The sequence below is a fragment of the Carettochelys insculpta genome, chromosome 12 (genome assembly GCF_033958435.1).
Source record: "Carettochelys insculpta isolate YL-2023 chromosome 12, ASM3395843v1, whole genome shotgun sequence".
NCBI classification, from domain to species: domain Eukaryota; kingdom Metazoa; phylum Chordata; order Testudines; family Carettochelyidae; genus Carettochelys; species Carettochelys insculpta.
Window position 1 is genome coordinate 15,742,026 of NC_134148.1, and position 13,576 is coordinate 15,755,601.

The 13,576-nt window shown below is 44.2% G+C and overlaps 1 protein-coding gene across 1 annotated transcript; it reads right to left on the minus strand.

The window, feature by feature from the left end:
- Nucleotides 1-902: 902 nt before the first annotated feature.
- On the minus strand, nt 903-13,576 carry LARP6 (La ribonucleoprotein 6, translational regulator). Its single transcript, XM_075006731.1, has 3 exons — nt 13,191-13,576; nt 3,660-3,855; nt 903-2,482 (listed from the first exon to the last, which is right to left on the minus strand). The coding sequence occupies exons 1-3, from the start codon at nt 13,460-13,462 to the stop codon at nt 1,412-1,414; spliced, it is 1,539 nt and encodes a 512-aa protein (XP_074862832.1). The 5' UTR covers nt 13,463-13,576; the 3' UTR covers nt 903-1,411.

Sequence of the window (13,576 nt, forward strand, 5' to 3'; positions counted from 1 at the left end):
CAGAAACTGCAGTGCAAGCAGCTGTGTTCCCTGAGCTGGGAGAAGCTGGGGGGCCGCATGGCTGCCTCCCACCACCCCCAGCTGCTCACTCCCCCATCCCCCAATTTTTGCAAAATTTGATTTCTGCAGATGTTGCCCAGGACACAACCTCTGCATAAATCAAGGGATTACTGTATATAGCAGAGGGGCACTGCTGGCATATGATGGCATCTATAAATTGTTTGTGTTAAATTCTCATCATGCCAATTTACTTTTACCAGAAATTCCAGATCTAAAGAAGTTGATCTGTCCCAGGAAAGCTCATCACTTAATAAATAATTGTTAGTCTTTGAAGGGCTACAAGACTGCTCTTTTGTTTTCTGAGAACAGTGCTCTAAAGAGAGCTAAATTTACAGTTAGCACACATTGGTGCTACTTCAGTACAAATTAAGTCACTCAGGCTGAGGGAAAGCAATGGATCTAAGCACCAGTCTGGACAGCAACACATTGGAGAGAGAAGCTCTCTTGCTGACATAGTTACCACCACTTGGGAAGGTGGAACGATGGTGATGGGGCAGCTCTCATTGGCCTACACTTTCTGTACTAGCAGTGCACCTGTACAGCTGTGCCACTGTAATTTAGCCCTTGTTCAAATAGGCTTCACTTTAAACTGCAACAGGCAATTGGCATATACACATGATGTCCTCACACAATAAGTAGAACAAATGGCTTGAAACATGAGACCTAAACCTGGCCCAGAGAGGGTTGGAAGATTAGTCAATATTCTAAAAAAAATAAATGGTTCAGTCTACTTTGTGGGAATCATCCATTCAAACGTGGTTCAAACAGATTGTCCATACTTCAGAACTTTGTCTCATTGGATTAATTTTGAACATTAGAATCTGGTACCTAAAACAGTTTGTCAGCACTTTTGTTTATTCTCATCACAGAAAAACACAGTTTGGTCCTATTACATATCTTTGGAAATTTAAGCAAACAAACTTAGCCAAGTTTCTGACATGACATTACAACTTAGTGTTCCTTTCAACATATTGGAAATAGGAAGCCTCTGAGTAACAGACCGGTGATGTCTTGTTTTGAAATGCTATGGTACAACAGCTAAATACTACCAAGTGTTTACACACTGCTGTTCAGAATCATAGCTTTGCACAAAAATGCAGTTACGTAAAATGTTTTAAATACCTGGCGTAAAAATAACATTTCAATGTTCAACTCTTTTTAACAAACAAAAAATATAAAAATAATGCAGAGTAAGTGCAAATATAAATATACAAATGAGTTCTCTACATGAATACAAAAACCTTTAAAAATTAAATATTGACTTCATTCAGTTATGTACTAGTCTTTTTACCAAGCTTGAGCAAAAATAAAACTTATTTGTGAAACTTGTTTTTAAAAAAATATCCAAGATTTACTCGTTCTTCACAGGTTTATTCCTTTTGCAGCCATTATGGAATCCTTTAGTACCATCAGGGCCTTTGGGTAACCGCAACACTCCTACAGGTAACCCATCTGCATTTTGAATTTTGCGGGCAAGCATTGGGCTACTTAATGGACTTTTTTCTTGTGTTACTGTTTGAACTTGCCTTCTTCTCTGAACCCATGGGCTACTAGATGGAGTGATACTGCTATCTGAAGAGTAATCTGCACGTTTCCTTGAGATTTCAGGGCTAGTGCTTGGGTTAAGTTTGCCATCTTCAGCAAGTGGAGACTTCTTGGCCACTTTGCGCAGAGAAGATGGGCTGTTCCAGGGGCTTGATCGAGGTGAAACGTTAGGGCTCAGGTGGTTATTCTGATAGGTAGTAGGGCTCAATTTGTTAGTAGGGGTCGTCTTGCGTCCAGATAGTGGAGATGTAGGATTGCTTTCTGGGTCAGAGGAGCTGTTTGCTGAAGATTCATCCCCAACATACTGAAGTTCCTCAACTCTCTTATTCAGAGATCTAGTTTTGTTGACAGACTTGCTGGGGTCTTCATCATGGTTCTTGTCTTTCACAACTTTTTTCTTTGGAGGCTTCATACCTATCAGGACAACCTTCATGCCAGTTTTGTTATTTTGTTCAATACACATGATTTCATGAGCTTTAATTGCTGCATCTACTTCTTCAAATTCTACTATTGCACATTCCTCTGTTCCAAGCTGGGTGTATCGAGCACTGAATCTCTTGACATCAGGTGGAAGATCCTTACCAGGTTTGAGAATGCGAACTGATGAGATTACACCAAAATTAATGAAGGTCTTGAGAAGATGCTCCATCATCTTTTCTTGCATGCATCCATTTTCTTGATTCTTGCTCAGATCCTGTAGCTCAGAAATCAAGTGGATATCATATACAAGCAACATCTTGCTAGGCAGGTTCTCACTCGCAAACACTGGAACTGGGGTATTTCTTCTAACCTTTCTGCTATCTTCATTCAGCTCCAGAATGTCTGAATACTTCAACGCATAGGCTGTAGTTCTCCAGTCTCTGGTAAGATTTTTTACCTTTAAGAAAAAGGGTCACACTAAGTTAGTACAGCTCATTGAAATCCTCAGAATTATAGTTCGACAGCTACTGAAAACCTGAGGCAAATACTGGCTTGGATTTCAAATGAAAGATCAGCCAAAAACTTCTATAATATCCAGTCTGAATGGAAAATAGCAGGAAAAAATATTTAAAGCTGTCTCTGAAAGCATCAGTTAGATGTTGTGAAGCTCCTTGTCTTTTCACATGACTGGGGATCAGAATTACCCAGCTGTAGAACTACCCAGACAAAACATTATTTCTATGGCTATTTTATGCCTCTTTGAGAGTTCTTAGAATCTTCCTACTCCACTCTGATCTTAGAGGCATGCTCATACTGCATATTGAACAACTGCTTTGCCTGGTGCATCAAATTCCAAACAGGTAGCTTCCCCTGCTGTCCTATGACCTTACCTTTGTGCTTTATTTTAGAAAAGAAAGATATAATTCCTGCCCTTTAATAGTTCAAAACAGGCATGTCCACAGTGCCTTACAGAAGATTATAGGCAACAGATCAGGCCTAGAACCCACATGTCCTGAAACTCTAACACTCCAGCTACTGAATCAAACTGCAAAGCCAGGTTCCTAAGTTTGCACAGGTCAAAAGACATGGATCTCTAGTCAGGCAGGTACTGGCTCAAAGAAACACCCCACCCTACAACCACCCCAAAAACATCTACCATGTAACTTCAAAAGTCTTCTCCCTAAAAGTGAAAAGTTCCCAAAGCTGGGGTGGAGGCAGGGAGGGAAAACAGTTTGGAGTCTACCAAGCAAGATCTTAATTAAAGGATTCTTTTTCTAAATTTAATTCTCCTTTAGGCTTGGGCTCACAGTGTGTTGGGCACATCAAAAGGTTGTCATTGTTTGTACAACATTTTAGAAGAAAAGAACAAATAGAACAGTAGGATGTTAACTGCATCGGCCTTTCAGACGGGCTAAAAGCAACAAGTGCATATTATCTGTTTAACAGCTCATTACGTTGGTTAGCTGTGCTCAGTACCTCCTGAAAAAGTGGATCTGTCATGAAAGCTCATCACCAAATAAATCATTTTGTTAGTCTTTAAAGAGCTACATTTCTGCTGGTTTGTTTTGTCTCAGCACCTCCTGATATTCTCTCAGTAAGATAGATTTAAAAAGGCTCTTCATCAATTAACCTACCTTTTTGAAAGACGTGAGTAGCTTAACACTGACATAGCCCATCTTATTTCTTCTCACATGCTTTAAGAGGAAGGCATCTTTCTCAAGATTCTCATCTGAGAAATAATATTCAACCTGTGTGACAAGCTTCTGGATCAGCTCATTGTCTGGGGGTTTCCAGTCCTGGTTGGAGTCATCACCATCATTCTCCCCGCAACTAAAACAAGACAATGAAACAATTTTATAAAGTGCCCTTAGCTTGGTCAGGGCTGCCTTACTTCTTATTAGCTTTAGCAGTAAAAAAAAAAATTATCCAACTGTAGACACTTATTGAGAGCATGCTATGCTGGAAATATAAATGTGATGCACTAAATTAAGCAGTGTTAACCCTTCAAACCCAGCAAGAGTCTTGTGTGGCAGTGGATCTTACTACTCAGATTTCACTGTATGAATATATCAGACATAAGCGTGAGAAAGGGAATGAGGAAAACTGGCTGTTAAATGAACAGCTGAAAATACAGATTTAAAGCAGATGTGAGTGTCATCACAACAAAGTTTCCTGTTCCTGGCTATCGGCTCTGCTGAACAGAAAATGACAAATAGGCCTATGGGGACAAACATCTAGTTTTCACTGGTGACCCAAAGAACTCAACCCCCAGCTCTGCCTGTGCCCTTTTCATTCTCATTATCCCACAGAACCACGTGGGCACCAGAGCAAAAGCAGTGATTCCTTCCTCAGAAGTCGTTGATAAGCTGTGAGTAGATTCAGGCAGTTCTCCTTGTGCAAAAGGATGCCTGTTCAGAGACAGAATCCTTTCAGTCAGACTAAGGAGCCAAAGTCCTCAGCTCACTGCAAGAGCAGAAAACACAGAACAATCAGTCATGTACTACACTTTCATATATGGTGGAACTAAGGTGTAGGGGTTGCTCCATCACCCCCGGCTTGAAAGGGTTTCATTATATACAGCATTTACAGTTTATTTCAGTGCCTCTCAGCCAATACAAATTGTTCCAGCATCCAGTGTACTTCAGCAGTTCAAAGAAGACCAGGTCTTCAGCCATTTTTTGACAAAGTCAGATGTTAAGAATGCCAATGCTCAGTGTTATGCATAGTTTATTTATCACTGCTTCCATTTACCACCTGAAGCTGCTAAAAATAACTATGGACTTTTTTTTGTGAGTATAGTTGTATAACAAGCAATGAGCCAGAAAACAGTAGTTGATGTTAAAAGCTAGGATTCTAACAAGCATTTGAACAGTGAACATGACAAAGAGGACTGTATTTTGCACATTTGAAAGGTTATCGCCAAACAAGCAAAGGCACATATGATAACCATACAACAGAGATGGGCTAGAGATGACTGTTTCAGATTAACTAGTTTGGGTCAAGATTTATTCTTGTTCCGTGTCCATCTTATCAGGTTTGGATCTGTACATGCAGTTTTCAGGTTTTGCTCTTCCCTTTGGATAGACCTTCCACAGCCAGTTCAGTTCTCGCTCTCTTTGCCTGAAGTTCTTTATCTAACAAGTCATCACCTCTGTTGGACACCCATCCAAAGCAGTCATTCTTAATCCAGCCACACAGCTCTTAGACCTCTGTCTCTCTACAGCTTCCAGTGCCTGTAAATTGGGGTACAAATCTGGTCAGACAGTTGCCACATGTCAATTGGCAAGTAGCTCGACACAAGAGCACATGCTTAGAAATTATATCACAGTTCACGGCAGTTTAAAATGAAATTAGTTATACACTGAATGCACAGGTATGTGTCCTATCTATTAAAGGCCAGATTTGCAGCAGGGCCTCATCCTGGAATTTACTTAAATCTACAGTTAACTAGATACATTTTAGATTTAATTAAAAATGCCTCCACAAAAAGCTGTTTGCACTATAAATCACAGTAACCATAAAATAAGTTTACTGACCAATTGTCTGCCACCAAAGTAATTCAAATCAACCTAAAAGACCCCTAGAATATCCCCTCATCTTTTCCTCCACAATTTTATTTGGCTTCTGCAACATGCTATTGTGGCTCACTTGGGGCTTTTACACAGGGCACTCTGTTGGCTGCTCACTCTGAGGGTAGGAGGGAACACTTCTCTGCTATGGAGGTATGTCAAGTGGGGAAAAACTGTATCAGTGATAGGCAGCCTGTGGCTCAGGGGCTCCAGATTGCCCGTGACTGGGGTGTCTCAGGCAAGTGCGCTACCACTTGCATATGCTATCCTGAAACACGACTGTGTGTACCCACCAAGCAAGATTTAATCACTGGCAGACGGAGATGACTGTTTTGTACATAAAGGTGTTAGCTGGGTGGGTGGACTTTGGACACAATTCATGCTGCTCACTCAGTTGCAGATGCAAAATAAGTCCTCCCCTGCACCAATAAATAAATCAATGCTTATGTGTTGAGCCATCACAGTAACACCATAAACTACATTAAGTAAATGAATAATGGAACAAATTCTAAAAAAGGCCATATTTTAGCCAGCTACGTGATGTTGGAAAGCGTGTTCATGAGAGGGAATTGGAGCTCTTATCTGAATGGCAGGTCTTAAGCAGATGGTCCTGAGGTTAATAAAGTTTTGTACCCTGTTAGTACAGTTTACTTTTGGATTGAGGCCTCGGAGGGAGATGGAAAGGGAAGCTTAGCATCCTAGTCCAATGATTGGACCATTTCTCACTTTTTGCTAGGTCACAAACGATACAGAAAGTTGTTTCATCTAATTAGAACATCTATTTTTAACTCTAGACATACCCTTACTTAGCTACCACTAGGGAATTATTTTTACCAGGAATTTAAGTGCAAAACCTAGAGCCATTAAGGTCTTTTAAAAGTGATTTTCTGAGTATGGATGTTTGCAATTACTGAGTTAAGAGTCACAGGGGAGGAAAATCTGGGAAGAACCTCATGCTTCAAAAGAACAAGCTTTTAATTTACAAAAGGTCAGTACCATGCCCACAGTATTACAACACCACATTGATGCTCGCAGGTACCCTTCTACCTCTTTACCAAATGTCAGCTATATGCCAGAAGCACAAACGCTCATCTGATTCATTGGTCTGAGCTGTTGCATTGCTAGTTCTACCCACCTGGAACAACATACACCTTTGCAGTTCTGTTAGACCACATGGTTTTACTTGGCACATTTGTAAGTTTATGAAGTTGCTTTCGACTTTTTAGCTCTAGTTTTCTATAAAACACAGGATGTTGGCATTTTTATTTACAACTAGCTTCCTGCAGTTTCTCCAGCTCCAGTGATAACCTGAAGAAAATCACCATTCTTCTAATATCAAGCTCCACCGTCAAAAAAGTTATTAAAATAATATTAAAATCTGTGTTAGAAAGTCAAAGAGTGGATGTGAGAAGCAAGTGTCTTAATAGGCATATAATGTCTACAATTTACACTGAGTGTTTCTCTTTCCTTGGAGATACTTTATAAAGGATTTGGTTGTCAAAGCTTCATGGACAAACTGAAAAACAACTTATTTATGTTGTGACTCATCTGGAGATTACTCATGCAGGAAACTAAATGCATCTGTGCACAGTGGGTAGAGCATGCCTTCTGGGATTCAAGCTCATAGGATTATCAATATATTACGTGGTTTGGATACATTCTAACCTTGACAATGCTCACTGATAGCTTGTTTGAAAGTGACACTGCACTACAGAAGTAAGCCTCATATGACAGGAGCAAAATTAATAAAACTGAAGTGGGAGTGCCACTGCTGTAGTCACTGAAAACAGCAGGAGCCTGGTATCAATTGAAATGGATTCAGGATTGGATTGCTAGTACTGGGAGCAGCAGAAATTGCTGCCTTTCAAATTGTGAAACTATTACCTTTCTAAGCCTCTGTTTTAGACAGTCATAACATCACAAAACGTTCACCTTTGAGGCTGAAGATTTCCAGTATTAGTCTGTGTCCAAACTTTTTAAAAATCTGAGCAAAACCAAATAAGCTCTTTTTGCATACAGGGAGGGAAACAATTTCTCATTAGAAAAATATTTGTAGCCTTTTTCCAACTACCCAGTAGCCATAATAGTCGAGGACTAAACATCGCAATTTGCCTTAAAATAGTTTACAATATCGTTTCCAGTTTGCTACCTTGACCCAATGAAATTGGTCTTCAGCTGCTATGTTTCAAGAGTCTCAAACTAAATGCACTGTGGTGATTTGGAGAATCTATCATTTATAATACTGGTTGATATTAGGAAGCTGTTCTTAGGAAAACTGCTGCATCATGGAATGCCTCCTCTATAGGTACGTCTACATCACAGAACCTGTATCAGCATAGCTACATCCCTGTAGCAAAGCTAGGATAACATCATACAGTAAACTCCTTCATATCCAGTAACCTCGGCACTTGGATGTTGCCAGATATGCAAATACACCAGTTAACAGAGAGAAGCTGGCTAGGCACAGGCAGGTGGGGAGAGACAAAGCTGCAGGATCTCTGGCCAGGGCTGTGGGAATGCCAGCTGGGGCTGGGGAGGGAGGGGGCGGAACACTGGCAGCTCCAGGGCTGGAGAACGGCAAGGCAGGGGGGAACACCAGCAGCTCTGGGGCTGGGGGAAAGCCAGCAACCCTGGAGCCAGGAAGCCAGCTGGGGCTGGGGATAAACCAGCAGTTCTGGAGCCGAAGATGTGGCTGGGGTGTGGGGGAACACCGGCAGCTCTAGCCCTGGGGAACTCGCCAGAAATTGGGGAACTCTGGCAGCCCTAGGGCTGGAAGTTATTTCCACTCTGTTTTGCTCTCAGAACAGAAAGCAGCATGTTTGTGCCAGTTGTCTGAGAGTTCTGGTTGAATTAATACCAGCTGAAAGAGAGTTTACTGTAGTATAGGTACAGCCTACATACAGGAGGTTTTTTTTCTATCAGTGCACAAACACAACCTTCTCAAACAATGGCAGCTGGTTCATTGGAAGCATTCTTCTATCGGCACAGCTGCAGCTAACCCTGGGTTAGGTTGGCATAGGTTTGTCTGGCAGGATTTGGCACTTTTTATCCTCTGACCAGTGTAGCTATATTGACCCAACTAAAGTGCAGAGCAGGCCTAAGTGCACCCACCGTAATCAAAGAGGCCTTATTATGTACTCCTCTCAGACCAGATACATCGGGGTCATTAGAACTTAGTGGAAATACCTGAATGCCACCAGGATGGCTAAAGATGGGCAGAACTGTTTCCTCCTATACCCCTGCAGGGTGCTGGGACTTAGAGAGGCAAGTTCTTAAACAAGGCTAAACCCTGGTCTAAATTTGCTATGGGCAGGTCAATCTAAATGATATGGGGCTGTAGAAAAGTCACTGTCCTGTGTACTGTAGTTAAGCTGACCTGACCACTGTACAGATGCAGCTAGATTAGTGGAAGAATGTGTCCATCAGTCTAGCTACTGCTGCTCAGAGAGAGGCATTACCTTGGTTTACAGTGTGTGTGTGTGTGTGTGTGTGAGAGAGAGAGAGAGAGAGAGAGAGAGAGACCGCTTGTGTCCATACCAGAAACTTTTATGGTATGGTTCTAGTGCTGAAACTCTGCTGCTGCAGAGAACAGCAAGAAGTCTTGTGGCACCTTATACACTAACAGATATTTTGGAGGATAACCTTTTGTGGGCAAAGACCCACAGCAGGTCTTTGTCCACGAAAGCTTATGCTCCAAAATATCTGTTAGTGTATAAGGTGCCACAAGGCTTCTTGTTCTCAAAGCTACAGACTAACATGGCTACCTCTCTGCTGCTGTAGTATCCCTAACAAACATTTAAAAACGACTCACAGGAACAAGGCTCAGAGCCGCACAGGAGCCTTTTGGGAGGAGAGAGAGAGAGACAGGCATATTGTCATGGGTGGTAGTGGTTTAGTTGTGGGTGCTAGGGCACAGAAAGCAAGCTGATCTAAACTGCAGCCACCAGGGGGGCACCAACCTTGGAAAGCTCCACAATGGGGAGAAAACTGACAGGGAAAATAAAGTGCAGGGTTTCCACCTTTTTGTACACATCTGTGCATTTCTTTTGTTGTTTAAAAGCAAAGGCATTGTTTTGGAATCTTGTACAGTCGGTTGTGCTACACTGATCATGTGCCTCTTTGAAAAAGAAAACTGTGGACCTAGAACACCCACATGGTGGAGTTCTCAGAGAGGGTGAATTTAAGGTCTGGGGAGGCCTGAAGGGTTAGCACTGGTTCCAGGGACTAAGCAATTGCATCAAGACATATCTGCTCTCAGGAGCTGGGCGGGCTGAGAGGGCACAGCCGCAGCTATTCAGAGGATCTGCACTCAAGAGTAGTGAATTAGTTTAGGCCCTGGAGATGTAAAAGCACATACAATCCACATTTGTATTCTCACAGGAGTCTTCTAAGTGGTCAAGAGGGGGTGTTTGACTAGGTCTCATGCACAGTTCAGTTTTTTCTAAAATTAAGTTTCCGTGGAACAGGAAGTTGTGCATGAGGGCTCAGAGTAGCTGAGCTACACGGTGACCTGGCTTGTTCCCAGAGAGGCTTCAAACTTCAAGCTTTGGGAAGCCTAGGAGTGGATAAACAGGGAACACTTCTCTCTCCTGTTTCTTTACCCATCAAAATCTCTCTTCACTACAGTCATGTACTGGGAGAGTGGGCATTCTACTCCCACCTCCTTCCCATGTGCCTTTCATAGTGCTCTCCATTTCATAACATTTTCCTTTCCTAGCCTAAGGGGAAAGAAGTGGATTTTCACCAAAAATTGTTAGGTCACAACACTTAGCACACAGTGGCCATACAACCCTGTCTACACTAACATTATTAAATGTGTTAAATGCTGTCCACATCAGTTGCTAGGTGGTAGTTAAAATTGTGCAGGCTAGTGTTAATTAACATAACCCCAACATCTTTTGTCCTAGTCTAGACAAGGAATGAGTAATTGTTGACATACAAGTCTAAGTAAGTCAAGTTAAAGTATTACAGCGTGAACACTGTTACATTAGCATGAAAATGCCTTATATAGAACTATACCAGTATAAAGCACCTTTAATGGCATCCATAGTGGAATGGTACCAGCAGAGAAACAGATGCAGAAACATCATTATAGTAGTACAGAAGCTGTGTGTAGGCCAAGCCTAGTGGAAGGGCTTCACAGTTGATTTAATTTTAAGTTGCAAAATTACCACCAGGCAAGGAAATAGTCCTCCCAGAGCAGTGCAGAGTCTTAGTTGCATCTGAGCAGCTTGTGAGCTTTTCAGTCACCTACTGAAACTGAAAAGAAGAGGCTTTTACAACACATTGAGAAAGGTAGCTACCACATTGTAAAATCCTAGCGTAGACAGGTCAAATTTGCAGTTTTGCAACTAAGTCAATCCAAGCCAACACATACCCTTTTTCTTTATGCATCATAAGGCAAACCCAGAGCCTTTGCCCTACAATCACAATGGCATTGTCTATCCTGAAAAAAAAAAAAGAGTAGTGCTAGTGTTTACATACAAACTGCACAGTCTCAATCAGATCAGCCCCCTGATATGCAAATACATAGTTATATTGGTATGTCTTATTCCAGTTAGGGAAGAAAGATAATTTATACTGGTATAGAAGTGCTTTGTAACTTTTTTGTACACTAGGGACATACTGATCAGTAAAACACTTACATCCTTAACTGAAGCAGGAATATACTTTGAAAAGGTCATATACAAAACTGTTCAAGTTGTAATTAATGCATTGTTACCCACCACATAATCCCAAATCAGTCATGTTTAAAAATCTGTTAACTGGGCAGTTTACCCTACAGATTTTGCCTCTATGTGTAATAAAATCTGCACACACCATACTTAATGAAAGTAGTTGGATTGTCACAATATCATGGGAAAATGCACAGTGCACTCTTTACATTATAAACAGTTCCCAAAGGATCATTACGGCCACTGGGATGTACACATTACAAGAAGATTGCTGTGCCTAGAAGCCGTTCATCTACCTAAGGCTGTCCAATTACAGCACAGGATTTAGTGTCAGAACAAGTAACTAGCAGCAAATGGAAGTCCTAATTTCCAGAAGAGTTTTGCTAAGAGCATCCCTTACTTCACCTAGCTGGACTGTCCCAACTCATTACTACAGCTTTAAGATGAGGTAATGCCATTGGACTGAGCTCTCGAGGACTTTGATGTATTTTTTTCTACAGTAACTCCTTGCTGAGCTTGGCCAGTGGATCACACTCCAGGAGACTGACAAACCAATTGTGCTGACAAACAATGCTGGAAATACCTTCCAATCACAGCGCACCATGTAGCACTAGTGTCTTAGGGCAGCATTAAGGACTGGATGGGGTCTAATCTCCCTTTCTCCTCCCGACTCTAGGCAGACTGTGCCACATAAACACAACCTATTCAGTGAGATTAGAAGAGTATCCAGCTCAGAAGGAAATACTGAATCAATGATTTACATGAAAGATTCACTGCGTGAGTACTGTAGAATTTGGAGAGTCATGTCCAGTGTTCCCTGTAAGCCAAGTTTGTGGGAAACTGGCCAGGAGAAAGCAAATGCAGCCCAGCTGATTAGCAGATCGCCTATGACTGGCAACCTGTATTTCTATTGGTGGCACACATCACTTTTTTTCTGCCCATGTATGGAAAAAAAAGTTACAGGGAACACCTGTCATGGCCAGGGGCATTTCACCCTCCTAGGGTCTGGTAGCCCCACCAGCCAGGCAATGTACCTACCCTCTCTATTAATGCAAAGGATATATATTGGCAAAAGATACATTTGGGTCCCTAGTTTCCAATTTTGTTCATGGATTTCTTCCCACATTCCTTACAGCACAGCTCTCGGCACCCTGTGGGGGTGGTTGTGGCAGGTGGTGGGCTGTGACTGGATAAGGGTAGTTAAGGTCCCAGGGCGACTGAAGAATCCTATTACTGGAGGTTTCTAAGAACAGCCTGGATAAACACCTGGCAGAGATGGCCACGTTCACCAGGTCCTGTCTCTCTGCAAGAGGTGGGACTGACCTCTCCAGGCCCCTTCTAGCCCCATCGTGCTCTGATGCAGAATTTAGCCCATCTGGCCTCAAGGCGCCTTTAACGCCACTTGGCTTCTCCTCAGTGGCTTTGCAGAGGACTCTTTGCAGACTGGCAAGAACGGCCCCGAGGGCGTCAGAAGGCAGACAGGAGACCCCACCCCCGCACCAGAGCGCACGGCCACCTCCAGCCACCGCCCGTGACTTCTCCCGGGCTCGGGTCTCCAGCGCTAGTGAATCCGCCCTCCTCCCTCGCCTGGGCCCCAGGCACGTCCCCGGCGCCGCGCGCCTCGAGAGGCGGAGGCCCCGCTGCTGGTGCAACGTCCAGGCCGAGTTACACCAAGTTCCCTATTGGGCCAGCGGCTCCGGCTGCATCAGGCACCGGCCGCCCCCTTGCGGCGCAGCTGCTGCAGCTCCCGGCCGGCCCGTGCCTCAGGGGCAGCACCAGGACCAGGCTCCCCGGCCTGCGTCCAACACTCCGCGGCGGCCCCGAGCTCAGCGCGGCAGGCACGACCGGGGCGCCCCAGGCGGCACTAGCTGTTCCACTGTCCGGCCCCCCCAGCACAGCAGGGCCGGGCCCGGCGCCGTACCTAGATTTCCCATAGCGGCCGCAGTCATCCTCGCTGCAGCTACCCCCGCCCAGCGCGGCCAGGCCCCGGTGTCCGCCGTCCTCCTCCTCCTCCGCCTGGACCGCCACTCGGATCCGCACCGGGCAGCTCCCCGCCTCCCCGCCAACTGTCTCCCGCGCCGGCCTCGGGGCGCCGCCGGCCCCCTCCTCTTCCAGCCGCGGGCTCTGCCCAGCGCCCCCGGGCTGCTGCTGCGGATCGGGGCCGCGGGGGCTCCCCGGCAGCAGGTCGGCCATGGGGCTCCGGCTCCAGGGCAGCACCCGCCAGAGCCGAGCGAGCAGCGAAGCCCCCGGGCTGCCTGCAGCCTCCGCCTCCTCCGGCCGCTGCGCCTCTGAGCCAAGCCGCGCCGC

Excerpts from the sequence above, each read along its gene's own strand:
- LARP6 (XM_075006731.1), bottom strand. The coding sequence starts at position 13,462 with ATGGCCGACCTGCTGCCGGGGAGCCCCCGCGGCCCCGATCCGCAGCAG. Across the intron at positions 3,856-13,190 it reads GGCCGCTATGGGAAATCTAG|TTGCGGGGAGAATGATGGTG; the intron begins GTACGGCGCCGG and ends GTCTTGTTTTAG. Across the intron at positions 2,483-3,659 it reads TACTCACGTCTTTCAAAAAG|GTAAAAAATCTTACCAGAGA; the intron begins GTAGGTTAATTG and ends TTTTTCTTAAAG.